General features: G+C 45.3%; 1 protein-coding gene across 5 annotated transcripts in view; it reads right to left on the bottom strand.

Moving 5' to 3' along the window:
- The window catches only part of LOC116940829 (trafficking kinesin-binding protein 1-like), an 87,175-nt gene that overhangs the window by 44,335 nt on the left and 16,753 nt on the right, over positions 1-26,087 (bottom strand). For 2 of the 5 annotated variants that reach the window (XM_032951060.2, XM_076066203.1), the window contains exons 3-4: positions 24,873-25,138; positions 21,536-21,736 (exon numbers count right to left, since the gene is read on the bottom strand). In XM_032951060.2, coding sequence (XP_032806951.1) covers positions 21,536-21,539 — 4 coding nt within the window. In that variant the 5' untranslated portion in view covers positions 21,540-21,736; positions 24,873-25,138. Of the gene's footprint in view, positions 1-1,511; positions 7,040-7,726; positions 15,555-21,535; positions 21,737-24,872; positions 25,139-26,087 lie in introns of those variants that run through there. The other 3 variants (XM_032951058.2, XM_032951056.2, XM_032951057.2) reach the window with 3 other exon arrangements.

The raw sequence follows: 26,087 nt of genomic DNA, 5'->3' as shown, positions 1-26,087 counted from the left end.
ATTTGTGTTTCCATCGATAATTACCGGATGAATAAACAACTAGGAAGTTGGCAATAGAATGTCATAAAAAACAGAAAGTCATCGAAATGTTAATCAGGGAAATGAGATTGTGATGGGTGAGCCACTGGTTCCGAATTGAGGGAAGAAAGTAATTGGGACAGGCATTGGACTGGCAGGCAGAAGCCACACAAGACGAAGCCAGATGGTCGATCTTGTAAGAGTAGACCTTGGACGTTCCAGGTGTCGACTGTTCAACAGTTGCAGCATGAGCAAAAGGAGAGGTGGCAAGTTGTGGTGGTATATTTGAGAGTGTCCATAATGACCTGTTGCTGTCTACATTTTATAACTTGGCTTTGTAAATATCTCCCCTAGGTTGAGTGGAACACTTTACCATTTATGCAGGAATTACGCCGTGTGAAAAAGTTTAAAACAATCCTGATGCTGCTGTCCGCATTGACGATGACAATGATGGTACTGCTGCTGCTAATGATACCGCTTCGATTGATGACGGAGGTGATGATTTTGATTCTGACGACGATGATGCTCATGAAGCCGCTGATGGCGTGAACAATATTACTGCTGCAGCTTACCATTTATCTGCGACATCTGCCACACCGAAGCTACAGTTAACACTGATGCTGACCCCAAAAGAAAATACACAAAGCCTTCAAAGCTCCTCCAACGACCTTTCAATAATCACTCGGTCTGATGCAGTCTGCTGAAAAACGGTCTTCTTGGTGACTGCTCCCTCATTTTGGAATGCTGCTGGATTACACTTGGGAGGTGAATCGTTGCCAACCAGGAGATACCTCCGTTGACTCCTGGAGCTCCAGTTCCTTCGTAGATGTAGTGGTAGTAAATACATTGGCAAATAAGTGTAAGCTCAAGTCTACGTGGATCATACTTTAAGTTTTCGGTTACTGCCTTTGCTTTGTTACGTGACTTTTATTTTTCATGAAAGATTGTAGTCATGTTTTTTTAAGAACGGCTCGCCATTTACATAACATGTAAAGCACGTATGGATACTTACGATTTGTATCGTGACCTATGAAAATGTGACTTTAAATAAGATCGGGACTGTATAACATCTGTACCATCGCAGGACACCCATGAAAAAGAGCCTTACGGGACACTGGGCCCTTCTTGCTGATATATATTACAAATCTGAAATCCGATACACATGTTGAACTTCTTTTGCACCGTACGTAGCCAACCATGCTAATCGGAGGTGCGGGGAAGGACAATAAACTAAACACAAAAAGCTTTTCCTAATAAATCACATTTCAATCTACAATTAAAAGTGCAGAGCTCCAGTGGCTTCCTAATATCAGAACAGCATTCCAGACGGCCGCAGAAGCGCATCCGAAGGCGCACAATGCGGTGACTGCCTTTGTTCGACGGCCAGCCAAAAGAAACATCGTTAAGCATCGTCAAATGCTTAACGATGTTGCCGAAGACGATGACGACGACGACGACATCACCAACGGTTGAAATGGGAGAGAGGCCCTCACCTTCGTTTATCAGATGCAATGAAATTTCGTCATTTTCAGCGGCTTCACGACAGCCATCGTCGGCTGGGCACGGGGAGCCGCGCACCTCGGTTCGGGTGCCCTCGTCCCCGCTGTCACTCGGGTCAAACACGCGACCCCGACGCTTGCCGACACCGCCACCAGCCGCCCCCTCTCCGTCGCTCTCGTACGACGCCGTGTCGGACCACTCGGCGGAGGAGACGTGCTGCATGGCGACTCCGCAGAGAGGCTCATGCCAGCCCCTGGCCAGCCCGGCGCACGCGCTGAGTCTCACGACGCTGCTCGTGCCGGCCGGGCGCGCCGGCCGGGCGCGCGCGTTATCGCCGATTTAGCCGCGAGCTGTCCAGGTGCCCGGGCTATGTCGATCAATGGCAAGAAGAACGGTGTTCCGTATCATGCGAAATACACAGGTCCAGCGTGTATGTCTGCGCGCGGCCAAGTTTGTATGCCTTGAGAAAACACCGCCCGCGTGCTCTTAGCCTGTGCCACCCACGCCGCGCCAGCTCGCTCTGCTAAAATAAAGCAGCGCGCAGGGAAGGCGTCCGCTTGCTCGGTAAGAGCAAGCGAGCGCCGCATTCCCGGCCACACGCACGTTCTGAGCAGCGTGCGCGCGTTGTCGAGGCTGACGAACTGCTGGCCACATTGGGAGCACGACACCAGGCCGAGCCTGGGCTTTTAACTCTACACACGCAGGGACGAAGAAGGTGCGGATTACAGCCTAGCCCCGATCGGCGGTAACCCTTCGTCGCGGCGATGCAAACCGACCGTGCACTCATAATGAGCGTCAGTGGAACTGCCGGCTGCTCAGGTTACACCTGGAAGAATCCATTTCGCTGGTTAGGGCGTGGGTGGGGAGCGGGTGGACTTGCTCTGACACTGAATGGGTCGTACCACTTGGTACGAGCGAGACTATCTGGTGGTATGATGTTTGTTTATCAAGCGTCCGCTTGAGGAAGGGTTTCCGATATGAGAGTGTTATTTGAGTGTTGAATGCTTACAAATTAGGTGCATATTAAGGAATGCAACGTGTTGTGCTGTTAATATCTAACGAATGCTGCTGTCATCAAATTTTTTTTATAATTGGTTTAGCACACGCTTCCCTTCTTTTCTAATGTTAATATGCAATAGATTAACAAACTCGTGGTGCACTGTCGAGAAATTATTGTGAAAGTATAAACTTTTTTAAATGGAATGGTTTACATTCATTAACGGACAAATGTCCACCTGTACAACCCCAGGTTGGCGCTCATCTTCATTGGTGGGTGCAGCCTCTCAAAAAAACACAACCACTGCAAAATGCCAAAAATGTGAAACTGATATACTCTGTAGAAAGTAGATTAGCCACGTCCAAGCTTACAACTTGAAAGCTATCTTTAACTACACCATATTTTAGCATAGTGGTTAACTTCAATAAAACGTGCATGCATTTCAAGAGGAAACCCCCATTAAGGGTACATAGCGCGAGAAGCAACCCTACCGATAAGTGTAGGCCGGGCGGTACGAGAATATCAACCGTGCTCGACACATCTGAACGTCATGTGACACCAGGAGAGGTGGCACCATCGGCTGCGAGAACACGGTGTCGCATTCCAAAATGAAACGCGTTCCCTCGTCGTTTGTACGGCAGCGACGGCACCACAGAGAGTCAAAAAGGTCCGAGTGTCTCTCTGCTCAAAAACCAGCAAGAGGTCACAGCACCTGAGCCAGCAGCAGGAACTCCACGTTGCCATGGCAGAAACCGGACAGTACGATGGCTGTGGACCCTAAATCGTGCAATAAAACACGGTATGTCATGGTAACCTTACCCCTAACCATAAATCAATGGTAACCTTACCACTAACCCTAAATCAATGGTACCCTTACCACTAACCCTAAATAAATGGTAACCTTACCACGATCCGTAACCCTAACTGCGTGTTCTCGGCCTAATCCTCGCCAACCTTCAATGCCCAAAAGGTAACCCGAACGTAAGGCAGGGCACTACCGCAGCAGACGCCTTGACTCGTCATCAATATACAATGCAGTTAAAATTCTCGTTGGCAGTCAGATAAGGCTATCGTGAACCCCAGTGAAAATGAGCACAATCCCACAGCTGATTGAGCAGTCGGACCACTTTGACTCATGATAGGTTACGCTAAAATGGATGCGTCAATTATTTTACAGTACTTTCAAACGTAGACCCCCTTTAATTAATCCATGGCGTGCGATATAATCATACTATCAGTGTATTACTGACAGCCACGATAAACACCAGAACGAGTGACGGGCGCGTCGATCGCTTGCGATTCGCACTTGTCGCCTATTTTCACCTTGGCAGCCCTGCCCCAACGCTGCCTTGCAGAGCGCGCAAGCAAGACGCTTCCTTGCAAAATGCCCTAAATCGGAGTCGAGCGAACCCGTAGGACTGGCGAGTGAGCAACGTGGATCCGGATAACCTCCTGTCTGGTCTAGAACTACCGGCTTGGGGTCAGCTGTGGTCAGTGGCCCACATGCACAGCTGTTTGGGCACATGTGACTGCTTTAGTAAGGTAGGAGCGGGGGGGGGGGGTTACTTATGATAAGCCCCCATGGCTTTTTAGAGGCCAGATAGACCAGAGAATTCCAGCTCTCACTGCTCGTAGTGGTTGCACCACCCTGCCTGGTCCAAAGGAATGCACAAAATAAACCCCCTTCACCTGCACTGCGGTCAAGGTCGGCTTGAAGTGCTATCCCCTAATCACAGCTCTAAATAGACAGTCCTTATGAATAATAATTATATTCATGAAGTCAAGAACACGTCACTGTGTCCCTGCAATCTTTTTCAGGAGAATCCAGCAATTCCATGTGATGGGAGAATTTAGTTTGTGGGGCGAAAGCAGCGTACCCATAAAAATCTACGTATAGGAGGGGAAACCGCGAATTGGTCTGTATATATGGGTGACAATCCACTTGCTGTACTGCCCTCCCTTGGCCATCTCAGTGTTTTTGTAAAACATAATTTTAATACAGAATGAAAAAAGCAGTGACATGCTGTTAGGTCCGTACCAATAATCATATCACATATTGAAAAAAAGGAGGAATAATATGTGATTTCGTAATATAATTTCACTCATGTGTGGCAATACTGTGACTCAATGCGAGAAGCAATATTGGACTCCAATGCTGGAGAATAAAGGAAGACAAAAGGTGAAATGATGTGCCACATAAGGCAGAGAATCATACTTTAAAATAAATTTGGACAAATTTCCACTTTTGGGATAGATAGCGAAGAAGAGACGTATCGTGCCTTCCATCGCAAGGATTCATTCGCTGACTCAACAAAGTCGACAGTACAAGACAATTCTTGAAATTGCCTCGTCTCAAAAGAGCCAGAAAAAGCCAAATTCAAACATATCCAAGAAATCACTGCGCTGAAAGCCCCAACTCAAGTCTATTCTCGCACACCATTATAAACCTGTGCCGGCTGACAATCTCTAAAAGGATAAGGCCCGTTCTGCCTGCTCCCAGCGCGTGACAATGCAGCTAAAACCCATGTGTCATGGTCACGTGCCTTGCGCAAGCCCCTGTGCATGTCGCTGCACTAACAGCCATCCAATGGCTGAAACAATGCATTCTCGGAGGGATTACTTTAAATCAAGTTGTGGTCCACTGAGAGAATGCTGTAAAAAATAGTGTTCTTAATCTATTTGAATAATGCCGTGTGTAGGTGCCAGGTGGTTTATTCCAGCGTAGGAAAGTAAGAGTCGGTGGTGGCTTCGAAATGTCTTTATCCAGCAGTGGGTTGAACATGGCTGATGATGAAATAGATTAAATGCATTAACTAACACCGATAAAAAAATTAAAGCACGAGACAATTAACCTTGCAAACAACCATCGTTTAAAAAAGGAGATGGATATTAAACATAAATCGAATCTGAAATGTCAAATTTCAATGTCACCTTGGCTCAAATGTGCAGGCTTTGTCTCATAGGCAGCCCTGAGCAAGAAGTGGAAATCCACATTCCTACAGAGAAGGCCAGACACAACCCCGTTGATGATAAGTCGAGTTGTGACTCACGACCAGGATTTGAACCCCGTGACTTTCCAACACTGAATCAAGCGTTATGAGCCGAGTTGCACCTGCCAAGTTTGTGAGTATAGCAGATCAATTACAATATAATCAGCAAACGTACAAAGATTTACCCCCCCCACATGGGCTCATGAAATGTCAGCGCAAGTTCTATTTGTGAGAATCTCCTCGATCTCGCAGAGGTAAGGAAGGCGACAGTGTGGCCAGGACCACGCCTAGCACCACACCCAGTCTGCCCACTGCTGAGACGCTCACGCACTGCACCATGTCCTAATTTACGGCTGAGATGACCTAGATATACCCCACGATCAGCTCAGATACAATTTTACAGAAGCTGGGTGACCGTCATCACAGTACAGTGCACCACTCCCCTTAAATTATACATTATCAATTTCAACATTTTCCGCACTTACGCTATAAAACCAAATGCTGTATTATAAATGATAGAACCACATGCATGCATGTAGATACGATAATAATGAACTCATTAAACATACATGGGGAAAATTTAGTAATAAATGCAATATTTAATGGGTATAATCCAGGCTTCCTTTCGCTGTTTAAAGTAGGTCTGCGATTAAAGAGCACCATCACGTAGCTACATCAATGGCAGAACAATGCCACGTCTACTCGTGAAAAAGCGGCAAACATCAATAACATGCCGAGCAGCATGACCGATTTGGTCCAGATTAAATTACAGGCAGCCGACTTATAACACTGCAGTTAAAGCAGACGCGTCTGAGACTATGGATGCAGGTTAAATCTATAACATCAACATTGCAAGTGGATTTCTCAATAAGCACGTGAACCACGAACCAAACAAATTCACGCGACCTCAATAAGCTTCGGTAATTAACACAGAAATATAGTCATGCATTGGTACTTTAGTCCAGATGTGACCTTGGACTCTACAAATTCAAAAGCCCAGGACTGTATATCCAAAGCTCGGTTATTAAAAGTAACATTATGAATGTCTTAAATTGTGTTGGTCTGGCAAGGTCAGTCTTAGAAATGACTCTGCATGAAAATTCTGACGGCAGCAATTAGTCAGTCTGATGCTTTGAGCCTCGGGAATTATCACCAAATCCCAAGAACCATAAAATAACTGAAGTCTGGTGTTGTGAATCTCAGAATTTGACAAAAGTGTCAGATAATTTTGAATATTGACAATCACGAAGGCTTTACTGACGAAATTTGTATTTTTAGGACAAAGGAGGTATTTATTTTTACTGTGAATGTTGGTGTAAAATGACATGCACTTACTTTTTAAATTTTTACATTAACATTAAATAATAAATACAACAACCACGGGCATGACAACAGCTGTTGCAACTTTGGCAGGTTCAGTTCATGAAGGCTCATTGTTCTTAGCACTATATTTTGTACATTTTAAAATGAGCATCTGCATAAAGTGAAAGGTTATTTAAACCTATGACTCATTGCAAGCATTACTTATATCATACATAACCACCAAACAGACTGTCTTAAGGATTGCGTCATCCACATCCCTTTCACTGCAAGGACACTGATCACCACATTCCAACACAGCCACGTGATTATTCACTGCCTCCTCCACTTCACATCCCAATCGGATGTCCGTGCGTGCACTACAAGCTTAATCTGACAGAATCCAAGATCAAATTAGTGCGGCAAATAACAATATAACTCGAAACGCAAAAATGTAGCAATATTAAAACGTGACGAAGTGTGCCCCCATGGTGAAATAAGCCTGATGGCGTTCGGCACATGGTGGAAATTCCACATTACTATGGTATGGGCAAATCTCCACATAGGTCGGCCACTGTTGAATTCCTAGTGGTGCTGATTGTATTCACAATGCAGGGATGACAGGGCTGAAATACCAACCAACCAGGGATTTAAACTCATTCCCATCGGATTGAGCCGAGCACCACCCAGTCAAAAATCAATAATACGATTTCTTTAAGTCAAATGTTGTCCCGACTCTTATGAGCGTGGCACAGTGCTCATAACCGAGCTAACGGTGGAAATTCCACATTCCTATGACATGCTTAATTTCACTCCAACGCACTAAATATTGACATTTTCCACGACTAACAATTGCAATTATCGTTAAAATTATAACTAGCGCCGCCGCGATGCGGCACACGCGATCGCGCGCTGCATTTACCCTCCAGATATTCGTAGTAGTAGTCAAGGTCCTCCACCTCCCACGGCTCATCGTCCTCTCCATCCTGCATGGTCATCTTCCCGCACGCCACCCGGTAACGTGGCGCTGCCAGCGCGGGGGGGGGGGGGGGGGGTGCGGTGGCACCTCGCCACGCACGGCACGACAATTGCGCAAAAAACAAGAGCCGCGAGCGAGGGCAGGCAAGGCAGGGACGCGCGATGGTGCGGGATGCGACGGCGTGGGATGCGCTCCTGGGCTTCGGGGGAGGGGGGGTAGAGGCGGGAGGGTGTGGCTGGCGGCCGCAACGATTTTCCTCCGTTCCCACAAAGCGCCGTCGAGATCCGCTAGCCTACGGGCGGATGGGACGCCGGGACCGCTGCGTCTGTGCCGCTGGGCATAGCTGCTGCTGGGAGCGCGGGCGGACGCCGGTACGCGCGCGCGCGAACCCGTGGGCACACGCGGGCGCACGAGGCACGTGAGCAGCACCACCAGACCCCACGGGTGGGGGGGAATCGTGCAAACCAATGGATAAAAAAAAACATTTCGTGGTTTATTTTTTTTTATTAAGAAGTCGTGACCACAAGGGACTGTTAGGTTGATGCTTTCTTTAATGTAAGATTCCTATGAAAAAATGTTTTAGGTAAAAAAAAATCCAAGGTCAGCTGTCCAAACCCCAACCCAGCATTATAATACACGAGCTTACAAATTCTGAATATACTTATGCTAAGACATATGATTTATTTCATCATATTCCATCATTAATAAGATTAAAACAAAAACGCATGTTTTGTCACGTATTAAAACGTTGTAATAAAGGTAATTCATGAGCAAGTATTTATTTTTACAGATAAAATCTAGTTTGTAAGTTTTGAGTCTTCCGGCCAGAAAAAATGTCTGCAACAATTCCTTCTTAAGCTGAATTTGGGAGTTAGTGAATCTGTACGTGATTAATGCTGTGTGATGCTCGGAGCATTTAAACTACCTCATTGTGTCAATTTTAAAATATGCTCTCGACACCAAAAGGTAAAATCCCTGATCTGGCAACGAGGACTCCAACATCCGTTCCTGCTGACGTCAAAATCCCGCGTGGGACCGTTCATTTTTTTTCCCCTTCTCTGCAGCCAGTGAATGCAGAGAATGAAAGAACAAAACCCGCCCTGAATCGATGGGATGGGTGCATTGCCATGGAAACGGTATCCTAGCAACAAGGCAAGAGAACATGCAGCGTAGGCGGAGGGCGCCTTGAGATTATTGACTATTATTATTACTACTACACTGATGTGGATTTTCCTGGACATTCATTTAGAGGCCATCAGCGCCACGATACGACAAGCAGTGTAAAATAAATCACACCGCCTTTGTACGTGAAAGTGTATGCGTCGGTGAGATTCCGGCATGCAATACGGCACAGCTACATTAATATAAATACTGCGGCTACAGTTTTTTTTTTACCTTTCAGAGCCACTGGGGCTTTGCATTTTTTGCAGTCATGCAAATGTTCAAAGCAGAGAGATATAAATTGCGCATTCCTACATTTGGACGCTTTCGCAATATGCATGTATGCAATAAAATGCAATTCACTGCAAACTAAAAATTGCAATATGCAATGTGCCAACAAAACACTGCAGTCATATTGGATGTGACATCAGGAATTGTATGTTGAATTTTATATTTTAAAAAATCAGCTGAGAAAAAAAATCTGACAAAGCCAATGCTTGCTACAGTGAAAATGTAACCCGAGATGAAAATGCTATTAAACATTTTGCTGCTGCTATGGCAAATTCAGTTCGTTGAAATTATTATACAAAAAGCTGAAAAAAACACAGTAAAACTGAGAAAGTGACAACACTGATAACAATGAGTAATCTGCACTTATTAACACAGCACGAGTCATTAAGCCAGCCGACAAAGTGGCAAAATGGTTGACTCACAATTGGAGTCTCATGAGTTTAAATCCAGATTCTGGGTGAACTCCAACCACCCATGTACACCAGCAAAACTTTTTGGAAAAACCAAGAGGAGTTGACCTCCAGAGAGAGCCTGGTCTCCATGACAGGAATATTGAAATTCCACCACTGGTGAATCCCAAAACACTTTTCATATAGACCGAATTTACAGCCCTGGCTCAGGAACGCCAACATAAATACAGCACTGATCAATTGAGTAGAGAGACACTTTTAAATCCTAAACATTAGGTCAACTATATTCTTGGTTCTTTCGGTAAAGTCACGTAGAAGGGAAACAATAAAATAATAAAAATATAAAACAATAAAATTCTCACGAAGTTTCGACTGCAACACAAGCAATCATCATCAGGTGTGAAAACCACAGCAATAAATTTTGAAAAAAGTGGCGGTTTTTTAACGTTTTCAAATTTTCTTGCTGTGGTTTTCACACCTGATGATGATTGCTTGTGTTGCAGTCAAAACGTCGTGAGAATTTCATTATTGTTTCCCTTCTACGTGATTTTACTGAAAGAACCAAAAATATGAATCCCTGCAGTCACGAAAGCTTTAAATCAAAATTAGGTCAACTGTGATATATCTGTCACTTACAAGGTTTCTCATTTTGACGCCTGGGATTTTGCATCTCTGATGAGCCTTTGGCATATTACCAAACAAAACCGCCACATCGAATACTAAAATTATTTGTGAGAATGTTGCTTTTCAGCTTTCCAGTGAGCTGAAACGATAACAATTGCCGATTAACAGCGCTGGTACGCCACGTGACAATTTAACTTGTTTGGCTGGGTCGTCGTGGTGGGTGAAGGGTTTCACGACAATTAATTGGTCAGATATTTTAAGTGGCCCAACCCAAAAATGTATCTTGTGTACATACACACATGCACGCACTCTGACACAACCACAAACATGCACTTCTGATCGTGAAATGAAGGCTGCTTGGCTGAAAACCAGTTAAGAAGTCAACTTGCATATGTTACAAATAAACAAACATCCTAAAGGTTAAGCATCACTAACATTCTTTTGCGAAACTAAAATCGCAAACACCATTTTAAAATGTGCCAATGGCTCGCTGTGTGCGATTGTAAAATGAACAGTAAAAAAAAAAACTCTTTCACCGAGGACATAAACAACACCTTCTCAAGCTACAACAGTAAACCTTGGAAGTGAACGGAGGTGCACCGCTGCACAATACTCAGCAGTTCATGCATCTCCAAGGAGTGTTAAAACCACCGCTCAAACTCAACAGGGCAAGGCCCCTTCAGAGGATAACATTGCCCATCGGATAATAAAATATAGATGCAGAGACGAAGATATACATGCACAATGGAGAATAAGCTGCATGGCATTTGGGATAACACCCACAATACCTTGCAAACCACACAACAGTACAGTACATAGGGTATACACCAAAATCTTGCCCATCGTGGATTTGACCATTCACACCAAATGTAGAGTTACAGATCGCCAATCACGCCCCTGTAGCTCTCGACCATTCACGGTTTTATCGGAGAGGTTCCTGTAGAGTACGCATCGTTCAGGACTCTTTTTAACTGCTCGCGATGATGCTGCCGCGGAAGAATACACACGCCATCGTCATCATCGTCATTACTAGTAAAAGTCGTTTTAGTTTCTACTTTTTAAAACTGCGTATTTACTGTACATATGTGTGTGCTGTAGATCGATCTACCCACTGGTTTAAAAATTGTGAAAGTGTGGCTCTTTAAAACTTAGCGGAGAATGATTCAGTGCAATGCGGTTGCGGTTTTGTGAAGGAATCACATTTGGTAGGCTGTGGATACAACTCCCTTGTCAAAGGTCAATTCATGCCATCATTACTCCAAAGCCATAAAATGGGTATCACTTTGTGGAAATCCAACAGTGGCCACCTTGTGGCTAAACTGGCCCCCAATACGCGAACGAGGTTTTTCCACTAACGGCTCAGGTACACGTTCATGGCCTCGCGGGAATATACCAATGCATAGGATAAAAAGAATCCTGTGGACGGCGGCAATGACGTAGACAAATGGACACTGCCCCTTAGCTCATTTGATAAGAGCAGTGCACTCTTTTGATTTGAGACTGTGACATCACTTGCAAGATGAGGCTACCGTTGCTTCGCTTCTGCAGCCGTCTGGAACGCCCTTCCTTCCGATATTAGAAAGCCACTGGAGCTACAGACTTTGAAACCATCTAGATTGAAAACTCATTGTTTTTGAACTGCTTTTTTGTTGTCCTTCCCCCGCACCTCTGATTAGCACAGTTGGCTATGTACGGTGTGAAAGAAGTTCAACATACATACATCATGGTAAACTGTATACCTTTACTCAAAATGACAATACGCAGCGCTCATTCCCATTGGTATAAGCCAGTTGTGTATATGACACATGCCTATGGCAGGTTTCAGTTTCTCCAAAGGACAACTAATGCTGTCATATCCAAAACATTAAATTACAGCCCCTGCAAGTAAATTGGCATAAATGCCATAATGTTTAACCCTTGTGACAGAGATATGACAACACCTGGTTAAATTAAGGGTATTAATTATTAATTAGTTTTGGTATCCACTTAAACTATTTTACTAAACATTTTTTTTATTTCACCAAGTGAGGCCCACTGAGCTATACAGCTCTCTTTCTGAAGCTACCTGGCCAAAATGATAACTCAACAAAGTGGTTTATCACGTAGAAATTTATAACAGACAAATACTCTAAATGCCTATTGATTATAAGTGTGGAGGGAAAAACCAGAGGACCCGGAGAAAAATCCACACGACCACAGAAAGAGAGACGTGCAAACTCAAAAATACAGGCGTCAGGGTCAAACCCACGATCTCCTGTATACCAGGTGAGGTAGTCAACATCTCACCACCGGAGCACCCACTTAGATTCAGTCAGAGTTAATCACATTTGAAAATTACATTTATGTTAATGACCAGATTGCGAACTTTTAGCGCAGAGTGCAAGGGGCACACTTGTCACAAACAGAACACTAATAAGATACACCAATACAGAGGGCATGAACTTGCATTTCATCATGGGCAAGTCACTACCAACTGAGCCAGCACGTGAGCCCAGGATTAGTTCCTGCAAAATGTCAGCGGCACAGACATGTCACGTGCATAGCAGGGTGTGCGGTTGTAGATTGGTTACAATGTACCAGAATATAACCCTGCACCTTTACTAAGACCACTGAAGGTCCGTTGGCCGTATGTGACGAGACAGAAAGCATCATTTGTTTTCTGCAAAACAAGACATATTTTCGTGACACGATGTCTATAAAATGTCTCTTTATAGGCCAGTAAGCAAGACTTGAAATAAAAAACAAAACGTTTGGGCTTAAAGTATGGCTGTATTCAGATTCCAGGAATTCTTCAGCAATAGAGGTTATACAACTTAATATTAAGAATAGAATGAGGCAGAAGCAAACATGATCAAGCTGTGATAGGTAGAACACAAGTTCAAGAAGAAGGAGAGCAGGTAACTGAGACAGGCAATGGAGTGGCACCTCGAGGTAACTGATGAAGAGAGAGACCAGACGGTGAGACACCAGTAACTGCAGACCTTGCAGGTCAGCTGTTGACTGTGCAACAGTGGTGACGTGTGATTCCATCACTGGCCGTGATAACATGTTGATCTTTGACTTGATCGATGGACAACAAAAAATCCTCATGTCCTCACAAGACGACGATGCACAATGTGTTTGTTTCACATTTAAAGGCTCTGTTCTGAGTAGGGCACATTGCTGAGCTGGTCCTGGTCAGCTGTTTAGCCCACATGTTGCTCACAAGCGGCGGATTACAGCGACGCTTCCGTCTCAATCCCCGCTTAGCGCGGCCAGCAGAAGTCAGATGAGAAAATAGGACACGATGAGTATGGTACACCAACACAGCAATGGTAATAATACAGGACAGGATAATACACCTATAGAGATAAACACCGTCTTCAAACAAGGAGCACTATCGATGTTGGACGTGCATATCCAAACAAAATAAATACAAAGTACATAAATGTTTCCCAGTCAGAATCAACAGGGTTGTTGATGAACTTGAAAGTAATGCTCATAATTGCAGGTAGCCATAAGCTAGTTATGGTAATCTGGAGATAGCACAGACTTCGGGCAGGGTCCTTGTCTCTCCGTACGAGGGATGACCAGTGCTGATGTCCCAGAAAGTGCCACTCATTTTACCAGCCCTGTAGGAGTGATAATGATGGGCTGAGCCAGCCCCTGTATGTACGCTGAACTTCTTTCGCATCATGCGTGGCCAACCGTGCGAAAACGGAGGTGCGGACTGAGATATGAACTCTCAATCTCCCGATTTTGAGACAAGTGCTTTAAGCACAGTGCCGCTGGGCTGGATATTACACATGCTATAACTGTGAAATAAACAATCCATAGAGGTTTTTAGGTTAGATCGTGTATATATAAATGTGTCGTTAAACCCGCCACCACCTGACACAGCAAATTAGTAAGGTTTGTCACGTAAACAAACCATGCCAATTCGTTACTAGTACAGCACATCATTGTGTCGGAGAGTAAACCCACAATATCGGTTGCAAGAGCCAACGTGTTAAACTGAAATGAACGCCTGTCATTTTTTTATTACGTTGGCATAAATCAAAGACACCTGCTACGTGTACTTGCCCATATTTATGGGCAGGTGTGTACGCGCGGTCTCATTATTCATTAATTTGGGCTTTAGAGCTTGTTCTCCACTTGGCATCACAACAATAGCAAATAGTCTCACCTTGCCACGTATTGTGACGTCTGTATTGCCTTGAGCTATGTTTGCAGGGTGCCTATCTTCTTCCTTCAAAGGCCAATGAGCTCGGTGTATTTCAAACAACTATTGTGGATGTAAAACTATTGAACCTTGAACCCAATGGTTAGTTATAGTCCACCAAATCTGCTGAGATTTATTCCCATCTGTTACACGTGAGGACAGGTTCACTTGGAGACAACAGGATGGCTAAGAGGGATAATACTGCATCAGCACACTGGACCAGCAGCGTTTAAAGCCTGTATTCAAATCCAGGTTCCAGCCATACATCAGTCTGGTTGCCAACGACAAACGCAATAATACACCACAATAAATGTAGGTGTGCACTTAATTTGTAACATTTCTTAAATATAAATATTTGACCACTGGCAAGTGTAACACGGTTACACATTTCACTGCAGCCAGGATTTTTAGATTTGAAGTTTTCGTGACTGCAGGGATCCATACTCTTTGGTTCTTTCGGTAAAGTCACGTAGGTATAAAATAAAATAAATTACGACGTTTCGGGCGCTTGTGTTGCGCCCGAATAAAACATACCAGACGAATAACGTTGTATTTTTTTATCGAGTAGGATTATTCTTAAAACATCAAGTGGTTACAACAAATAAAACAGCCCATTTGACGCTGAGGTCTAACGTGCCTTCATTATTCCCATAATTGCATTCCTGTGGAACCGCCCAATTACAATCTATACTCTCGTCAAACTCGACAGTTGTCAAAATCCCCCCACAGCGCGACTTTCACAAACAGGCGATGAGCATAACTCCGATGGAAAGTGCAATTCGGGGCGGCTTGAAGGTGGCGGCCCGGGGTTTTGTTTTGCAGCGCCGCTGTCGCCGCTCCACGCCCCAGATTTGACGCGCTCGGGTCACGGCTCTGCCAGTCTGTCAGCAGCTCTCGGTCACTACGTGTCGAGTGCCGCATCCCCAATGGCGGAGGGCAGCAGCAGGATTCACAGGGCAAGGTGCACGGCCAGGCGCGGCGTCGACACTGCGCCCTGTTAACGGGCTATTAATAGCCGGCACCCTGGGCCAGCATTGGTGTCGCTAGAGCTGTGGAACTGCCGCTGTACTTTGAGCAAAACTCTACGAGCTGGGGGGGGGGGGGAGGTAACCCCCCCCCCCCCCCGTACATAGACATTTTTACTAAACGACCCAAAACCAAACATTGCCCACATTGGAATTCTTGTTCAGTTTACCCGTAGTGTTGATCTTTTCTATTAAAAAGGCAATAACAAGTTGAGCAATGAGATAAAGCGAATGTCACCGTCTCTGTGCTAAACGAGCACTGGTGCAGCACTCAACTGCGGTGCTCGACCGGAGCCAGCACTCGAACTTGCATTTGATGAGGGCAGTCATTCCATAGCGCAAGGAGTATGGAATTCCCATGACAGAGTACTCATCAACTCCAGCAAACACAAAACACTGAAACTCCCAACCTTTGATCGGAGTTCAACTGTCGATCTTGTAAGCATCCATAAAGTGCTCCGATCAACAACACCTCGTCAATGATTAATTATCAATAAGCGACTATTCAAATAGCATTCATGACTAATATGATACACTTAACCCTAAATGCAAAAACGTTACACCATAGTTATTGTCACGTACGTAAGCCACGAGTTCGAGTGCACTTTTCTTGATGCGCATATAACTGTTGGTGTTCGTTTTCACCTTTTTAATTAGTTTGGAGCTGTGATTTAACCATCACTGTCACCTTTCCATCACCTACACATGCCTGTGTCAACCCCTAATGAGTGCCCTGCCTTATTACAGACCAAATCGGACCTTATTGGTCTCAACATTCATCCTACAAAGTCCCATCGCAAGGGAGAAACACTAAATTATTATTTTTTACTCAATTTCCCTGTACACGAATACGGGTAAACCGTACGAGTTTACAGGTATGCTCACAGCAAGCAGTGTACTACCTCGTGCAATTCCTACCAACCTATGTTCACTCACACATATATACAAATGTCATCGGAAGTACTATCCTTGCTTGTATATGAGATGACAAACACAATAGATCTGACTCGTGATCATGTAGAATCCTTACAAAAGAGAACCGTGACTCTTGTACCATTTGTGCTGTGAATTATTTTCCCATTTGAACGAATAACCGCATTCTTGGGCATTATCAGACAGGTAAGGTCTCATTTTATGACCCAGTCAAGTTCACTAAGGGATCTTGCACCCAACGAATGTTTACCAAGCAGAGCTCTGATAATGAATACCAAATCATTTATTGCATACACCTCACCAAATTCTGCCACTTTGTAAGCAGAGTTAAATGTCAACTTCGAGAGTATGCAGTCCGATTTTCCCAGTCAAAAATGCATTGCATTTACAAATCTGGGGTTGCATGCATCTACAAAAGCATCTCAATACTCTTCCAGGAAAGTCCTGCATTGGGAAATTTAAAAAAAACAATTACCAGCTAAGGCCCACTGAGCTATATAGCTCTTTTTCAGAAGCGACCTGGCTACAGATGATAGCTCAACGAAGTGGGCTTATCACGTGGAAATTAGAGCAGCCAAACATTGTAAAAACGCATGTTGATTCTAATTATGGCGGGAAAACCTGGAGGACCTGGAGAAAAATCCATGCGACCACGGGGACAACGTGCAAACCACAAATATACAGCAGCAGGAATCAGGGTCGAGATCGAACCCACGACCTCCTGTATACCAGGTGAGGTAGTTAACATATCTCCACCGTAGTGCTCACATTTCAGGGAACATTCAATTTGGGAGAAAACCAGAGAACTATGGGCAAACCCACACATGAAAATAAATAGGTCAAAGATGCACACATACAGGCCCAGAAACAGCTCTTGTGCCCTGCCATCTCCTGAACATCTCACAGCCCAGCGAGTGTACGCGCTGTACAATCCAAGGTTATCTACCGATCTTTGCCTCCACAGAACTTCGTTTGCTCTTGTCAAAATAGAGCCCCTCAAAATGCATCTTATTTACTCTGCAAACATAGCAACTGGAAAACTGCTTACCCACCTGCACAATGAAAAGGCACACCCTGTAAATAGTGGTAAGTCAGATACGCTATTACTCTTTTTTTTCTCCAGCAAATATTTTATGTTATGCAGGAAAGCCCCAGCACGTCTCAAGCTGTTTTTCAGGAGGTTCCTGCTTGGGATGGTTTTTTTTATTCCTTGAACATGCATTACTTATTTGAAAAAATATCACAATTTCAATCGTTATATTCACTGCGATCTGGTAAGATCATGCGAAGTGAAAGTGCTCAACAAACAATAGGAAGGTTATATGATCTTGCTTGGAAGTCGACTCAGCCCATCATCTCTCTCAGGCACTGGTTCTTCACCTGGGGTGCACGCACCCCCTGGGGGTGTGAGATGCCCTTTCTGGGGGTGCGAGACATGGCCAAATTTTTTAAGAAGGTAAATCATAAAAAAAAACACAGAACGTAAGTACAACTACTTTTTTCTTCTTTGGTTCTTTCGGTAAAGTCACGTAGAATGAGAATAAAATAATAAAATAAAACAATGAAATTCTCACGACGTTTCGGCCACAACACAAGTAGCCGTCCTCAGGCGAAGAAACAGGACTGTCCAGAAGACAGCGCTTGAGTGAACCCTGTCAAGCTTGACAGCGTCTTTCAAGCTGTGTGGGAGGAACAGAGAGCCTTGACAAAGGAGCATTAACTGAGAGATTACTACTTTGTTTTAATCAAACCTATGTATTTATTAATATTAGAAAAAAAAATCTCGATTGAGAACCAAAGGAGTGCAAGGCTACAGTAAAGGTTAAGAACCACTGCTCTAAGGTCAATACAATCAAAGGTTAGCCAAGAGAAAGTGGCTCTTGTCAACAGAATATACAATTGCTTCCACTGGCTCAGGACCCCACGCATTGCTTTGAGCAGACAGACACTTAGACTCGATGATTTTTCACAATTGTTTAATCTCTGGTGGGTGACCACAGTTCAAACCACTGTATCCAATGCTGCTGCTTGAGATGGTAGCTTTCATTGTACATTCTCAGCTTCAAAATAAGTGCCAGATTGTGAAAGTATCACTGCGGAGCAGGAAGCACGGGATGAATGTGCAGGTGAATATCGCCGAGCCGGCAAACTCTGTCAGGCGTGTAATCGCTGTGGTTTCGAGGCCGTCCCTTAAATAAAGACGCGGCGAGTGGGGTTTTTAATCCCAGCAGCCACGTGGTGAATCCTGTGGCATCAACTCCAAAGATCCCCCGTATAACCTTAACAAACTGTCGAAGCAAGTGCTGTTAAGCGAGCACCTATGAAGGCCGGCACGGCACACGAGGGGGTGGGTGGCCAGCGCCATGCCCGGCCGCCTTTGTCTCCCCAGTGGCGATGTTTACGCAAGCCACAAGATACTCATTGGAGGCTGAGTGGAAATAGAGGAGGCCCAGGGCCGGTTCAGATAATCGTCACCGGTGTTGGCCGTGAGCGTGAACTGAACTCGGGTGGTCGGGTTCGTAGGGCAGCGCTAACCGCAACACTGCCACCCCCACCCCGCATCAACTCCACACACACACACAAACCTCCGATTAGCACGTACGGTGCGAAAGAAGATCAACATAACATACAAACCTCGGTGTTTCAAGTCAGATCGAAATAAAAAAATGCAAAGTAGCTGTATGCCTAGGCTGAATGTTTGAGGTTGTCTGACATGAAGGCTAAGTTACTAATTAAAAAAACACTGAATGGTCAAATGTTTTGGTCATAACACTCAAGGGTTGTCACTACATTGATCTTTTTTTTAGAAATGTATTGCAATGATTCAAAGTGATGCAAAAAGAGTGCTGGAATTGCATCATGGACTGTGTTTTTGTGCTTTAAAGACTGTTTTTTTTTGGTTTCCCATTGAATAACCTTCAAACTCCTTCAGGTCAGCCTGGGACACGCGGCAGATGTGCTGCTCTACACGATCAGGGTGATTACGTTGTTTTTGGTCACAATTCCAACAGATTAAATAAACTAAAGCATTGCGCTGCGTATAATGCTGCAGTGCAAACACCTTGAATGGGCATGGGCACTCCGGCGAGCCTATCTACAATACACCCTTTGGGTAAGCCGGATAGATGTCAGGATACACTCACACGGGTATTCTACAGATATATCTGAGCAAAGCATATTCACTGGGCTTCTTTAGTACATGTGACTCCCGTGTAGCATCGCTATGTGTCGCTATGTGCGTTGCTATATTGGCTGGGTTATGCGATAGGCAAGGATGAAATAGTCATCGCCAATAGAGAAAACCGCACGTTGAAGAGCGAAACTTGAACACGTGCGAAGGCTGCCACTTAATTGGGAAAGTGACGACTCATGTGAACATATTGCCATACACAAGAATAGAATGACCCACGTGAAAGACATCGGTTTCACCGCTGATGTTACACCCTAAATCACACTCTTAAGCATCGTTGCAAAATTTTTGTGAATTGTTCACAAGCAACGCAAAATTCTACAAGTTACTCTAGCGATCAGGTCACAGCAGCGACACTGTCACCATTTGTAGTGCATTACACCAGAGTTTATTGCATTGCAACATATAACTTTCCTTCTTGTGGTAATATAATTCATGTACTGGGTGGGAATGTATGTTGAACTTTTTTCAGCAATATGGGGAACTACTAATTTTGGGGCCAAAGACAAAGATCCCCCGTATAGCCTTAACGTACTTTTGGGGCAAGTGCAATTAGCAGGAACCTATGAAGGTCGGTGCGGCACACGAGGGGGTGGTTGGCCAGCACCACGCCCGGCCGTCTTTGTCTCCCGAGTGGCGATGTTCACACACCACACCAGTTACTCATTTGAGGCCGAGTCGAAATAGGGGAGGCCCAGGGCCGGTCGAGAAAATTCGTCACCGATGTTGGCCGTGAGCGAGAATTTAACCTGGATCGCCGGGTTCGTAACGCAGCGCGCTAACTGCTGAATTACCGTTGCCTGTACATGCACGCACACACGCATACATACATACATCTGCATCCCTACATCCTCCGTACACACGAGCCGAGAGGCCACAACTTTAGCACCAAATTAAAGCTAGGACTGCGCTGTTACTTTGCAACCACATACTAATTTAGAACTTTCAAATATTTGAAGTTTTGCATTAAAATTCAAGTGATCGGTGATAAAATAAGTGGTAATTGAATACAGTACACCAGTAGTTAAAAGCACGCCGTTTTCGGTAGCCATGGCAACCACCGCCCATCTGTTGCCAAGTCCAGGGGAGGGAGTATGTGTACTTTGTATCCGTGCGTATTTATTATATTGTCTGTACATGCGTATGTATGTGTGTTACCCTAGTTGAATTGTGATCAATAGTTTACAACCGTCTGTCAATCCATGCATGATAAAAGCCTTCCAACACATGACATGGCAGTTGTGTGTTACCATGCTTCACCCCACTTGGCAGTGGTGGTTGGTGAAGGGGCGGGGAGAGGGGTGAGAGGTAGCCAAGGTCCGGAAATTGAACTCTGATGGCTGCAAGTTGTCCAAGTCATACCAGGATCATGTTAGAAATTCTGAAGATTAAATGTGCATTCGAACTGAATCAGCCCAATAAAAGCAACTCATTGAAATTCCTAAGAGTGGTGAGAAAAATTATTCCTACCATAGGCTGAGGGCCTACATGAGATGAGTGCCACCCTATAGCTCTCTTAAAGGGGACAATGCCTTTACCTTGAAAAAAAAATGCTACAAAAGTGTCCATCTTGTCGGTAAATACCTGCGCTGTGTATACCGGGGATGTGCAACACGGGCGTAAAGCTTCGTTTTTGAGAAACATATCTTTAAATTGAATTCCAGGCTCAGAGCCATAGCACTTTTGCAGCGGCGTTGCATTACAAATGACGGGAGCCACGTCACACGACATCGCTCCCACATTCAAGTCCATTTTCTCACAAACAAAGCTTGAAACCAAAAAAACAAAAGAGGACTCAGAGGTGCGCGAGGACAAACAGACAAGCGGCGGAAAGGCAGCCAGGCGGCGGCGAGCCGGTGGCAACATTCGTCCATGCCCTGCGCGTCCGCGCGCCCGCGCACGGCGGCCGTGACTTACGCATGTACTTGAGCGTCTCCTCGATGAGCTCCAGGCTCAGCTCGAGGTCGGCATCTGCCGGCTGCTGCAGCAGCGGTGTGTGGAGCCAATCGTCGTGGTCGTAGCCGAGCGCCGTGTCCGCCCGCAGCCGGTACAGAGGCAGCTGCTCCTCGATCAGGCTCACAATCTCCACCTCGGCCAGCTCCTCGCTGCTGCACACGTCTGCGACGGCATCGGCCGGGTCAGTGTTCTTCACAGCAAGGCCCCGCTGGCCACTGGCGGGCCCCTGGTGCCCTTTAGTGCGGCCCCAGACAATAGACAAATGGGAAAATACCCCCCATCGTGATGTCGAACCCCAATGGCTTCACATTTGTGGCAGCCCTCACAATGACGATGTCTTATGGGCGAAAGTGGCCCCCATCTGAAAATCAGTGAACAACACTGGGCCAAACCGTCAACCGTGTTGGCACCAAGCAGCTGTAGGTGGTCAAGGGGGCATCACAGACAATGCCGCCGATGGCAACATACGCCACCGTCATTCCCTTCCCTTGTGCCAGTTCATCTCCGAGTTTCCAAGGTCTGCTTGCTCTTACAGGATCCCACCACCTGGTTTTAGGTGTTATACGAATTAACAAATAAAAATGTGGGTAAAAACAGGTTCCAAAGTCTCGCTCGCGAACAAGGTCACGAGTCTACAAATGGGCACTTACATGCAGGTTGACATAAATGTGCAAGGTCAGAAGACGCTCGCCTTTGTATTTGAGGCAAGAATTAGATCATTGGCTAATACCACGCATACCACCAGAACAGCCTGCCATCTGCTGGTTTAAATAATAAATGGCTATGATTCAGCTGGCAGTGTCCCACCCCAGCATCTGGCTTTTGGTCTTCCCCCTGGTTGCAGTCCTCTCGGTGCCACTCCAGTGCCAGTGTTGGTAACCTGCCATGCTCAATCCTGCAACTTCCTAATGACGTCTGCAATGTGATCCGTGCTTCCCATTCGTTCAAGTGCCTACCCAATCTGCAAAGTTGCTGACCCAGCCACCATGATCCACTGACTGTTACAGTATCCCCACAACTTCGCATTGCTATTTCCCCTTTGCATATAAAACAATACATCCTTGGACCGATTGGCCCAGCAGTCAGAAACGTTTTACACTCGAAACGGTGTGGAGGGACTCCGTGGGTCTGGCGGTTCCCGGCACCCCCACTTCCCCGTGGGGGATGAGGGGGTGGGGTCCCCCACCCGACCCCAAGGGACTGATCTGTCAACACTTTTGATTGACTTTTAACCATTTTTATTTTACCAGGTAAGGCCCACTGAGCTCTGTAGCTCATTTTCAGAAGCGACCTGGCCATAAATGATAGCTCAACGAAGTGGCTTATCAACGTGGAAATGTATTGTGAAGTGCCTGGCACAGGATGGAGATCAATGGCGATCAATTGGAGCATGATGGTGACTTCCATATAAACAACATCTTAACACACTCACCGCCTGGCAGCCTTTCCATTTGTCTGTTTTCCTCACACCTGAGTCGTTCTCTCCGTTTGAGAGGGAGGGAAAACTGCACGTGTCACATGTCTGAATAATAACCATTATTACTCCGCTTATTGTAAACAGCAGATGTTCTAGATGTTGAATGATTCGGTCCATGTTAGCACCACCTATCTGCCATTTCTGACAAATGCCTTTCCAAACGCGTAGCAATGGTACCACACAGTGGCAGAGAATGTTCAATGCAATCAGGAGCAAAACACACTGAGGTTTCATATGTCAAATCACTACAGCATCATGCAGGAAAAAGAAAATTAGTCTCACAAAAAATGTATACATATACACGACAGCCAGACAACAATGTAAATTGTGAAAGTATAGCCGTTCGTATTTTTCACTGCTAAAAAACCATCGTATGTGCGTACCGGTTTAATCGCTACGAGCAGTTATGAGCGACAAACAGCCTTGCAGCTATCCTGCTGTCAAAGATCCACACTTAGAATGGCTAATCATATCAGATGTGAGGATCAGATATGACTGGTTGGCGCTACGGCTAGAGCACGCAGCTCGCAATCAGAAGGTTGCGAGTTAAAATTTTGCCAGACATTGACTCAAGACATTCAGCCATGTAAGCGAAATACGGCAATATAAGAACTTGGTAGGAAGTCGATAGCCATTGTCGTATGGATTAACTCTCCACAACCATAGCAACGACGAATGTCCACCACTGGCTCAGGGCTGTGATTGTAAGATGAGATATTCCCCATTCTCATTTGGACTTACGAGGAATGATAGATGCGAGGTTGAATATATGATAGTCTAAAATGGAACAGCAGCAAGCCTGACAAACACCAGGTAATGCAACCACTGTTGTAACATCATCAAACGAGTCTACCACTACAGTTACAGGATATAGCCAGAGTGCAGAACAACACAATGCAGCTTTGCTCTGTGTAAACAACATCAAATGGGGGGGGGGAGGGTTATAAAACTTGTATCTCAGCAAAAAATATCCTCAACACTTGGCATGTTGCACATGTGAGTTGCGTACTTGTCACTCGAACATTACGAAATAGAAGCCAATGGTCAATATGAAAGACATATCTGTTCGGTGAAATTGTGAAACAATATAAATTGACAAAGGTGAGAAGGCTGTAAAGATCAACGCAACCGATCCTATCGCACCGAGCTCTCACGGCCTTCTGTCTGCCAGAGCCCACATCCGTCGCACAGTGAACACCAAACCTCCATTGCATCCCCTCACGGTATCCCAACATCTGGCTTTAGCTATTTCCCGTGCTCTCGGAATTCTGGGCACCAATCCAACGGCTGTCTCTCTTAACTTTCCCTCCTGTGTCTCCCTCCCCTGCATAACTTCATTTTTTCTGATCACATCTGCGAGGCATTCCCGTGAAATTCTAAACCAAAATTCCAAGTTGCTTTCTATGCATATTTAAATCATTAGATCGATACATGTATTGAATTTTAAAGCGTGCGAATGGATTTTTTTTTAATTCAAATATGTTGTTTGTAAACGGTTCATGTAAACACAGCAGCAAATAAGAGGCACTATATACATCGTCAGCATAAAAAAGTGCATTCTCTGAATTAAAACATAACCTCTAATCAAGACAATTGGTGATGGTGAACCATTAAATGAACATCGCTTGCCCTATATTTTTGTTAATAATGACAATTGGCATCGCACGTGTAACAAATGTAACATCATGCCATTACCTATAATGATACAAATTTAAACGTACGCCGTCAATGTAACCGTACAGAAGCGGGACCAATCGTTGCGGGGTGACCTCGCACGATCGCACGACCCCAAAAACAAGAAGGGGGGGGTGGGAGCTTTACCCGTGATGGTGCTGGCATCTCTGAGCGTCGTCCGTCGCGGCTCATTCCCCACGAGCGTGCCATAGCGCCGCTCCGGCTCGCACCACGTGCCCTCTCCTCTGCTCGGCGTCTCGGCGGGGCACTCCAGCTTGCCCTGCGTCACCGCGCCGCCACCACCGCTGGGGCACAGCCCATGGGTCGCACAGGACCTGGGCGGACTGTCGGGCAGGCAGAAGAGCCGACCAGGAGGACAGAGCTCGCCGCCGGTCAGCTGCTCATCAGGGCACCTGCAAGACAGGTGGTCATCGCTGTTATCGCCATTATCGTCGTCGTCAGTGAAGGTCAAGAGGTCATCACACAGAATGCGACTGAAGCCAGCACACCCCGCTTTCGCATTCTTCTGCGAGATCAAGTCGCCACTGAAGAAATGACAACTGACCCCCTAGCTCTGTTCTCACAGTATCACATTGTCTGTCGCCTTGGTCACCAACCTCTGGATGCCACTACAATACCATAATTCTTATTAATGTCAAGGTCAAGTGGTATTCATGACCAGTGGTGGTTCAGTGGACTAATGCACATGCCAGAATGGTGGATTGGCCCTGCCGAGGTTCTAGGGTTAAATCCAGGTTTCAGCCACCTGTGATTAAACCAGGATCTCTAGTGAAATTAAATTATCACTTTTGCAGTCACGGATATGTGCACAAAATGTACAATTTTAAAGTTGTATAATTAAATTAATTTGTAATCTTGATATTTTGAGAACTATACAAGTTATCCATTTATTGCTTCAGTGTACTATACTGTACCCGAGTGAGTTCCATCACCTAGCATTACAGACCTCATCAATATTTTGGGAAAAAAGGCCTTTCAGCTGACATGTTGAGATCTTCCCTTTTCTCTGAGTGACAGTAAAAATAAAACTGTTCACCATGCAAACGTACATTCACGCCTTCTAGGACTGTCCCACCATCAGGACAATCTATGATTAAATCATCGATCTGTACAACGTGATGTCTGGAACAGAGATACTATCTAGCATTGAATCCTCTGTCCTGGGCATTAAACCCCAAGGTATCACCAGGCACCAACATGCCCTTCTCCAAGCATTTAACATTTCGGTTAGAAAGAGCATCCTGAGCTCATGGAAGAATCATGGGGCCCCCTCATTCACCCTCCGGCATAACTCCATATTCGCCCTTGCAGCTTTAGAACACCTGAGCCTGAAACGGAAGA

Source organism: Petromyzon marinus, chromosome 10, assembly GCF_048934315.1.
Source record: "Petromyzon marinus isolate PM22_M1 ecotype Great Lakes invasive population chromosome 10, UKy_Petmar_22M1.pri1.0, whole genome shotgun sequence".
Lineage (NCBI taxonomy): Eukaryota > Metazoa > Chordata > Hyperoartia > Petromyzontiformes > Petromyzontidae > Petromyzon > Petromyzon marinus.
This window is presented reverse-complemented; position numbering and strand designations above follow the sequence as displayed.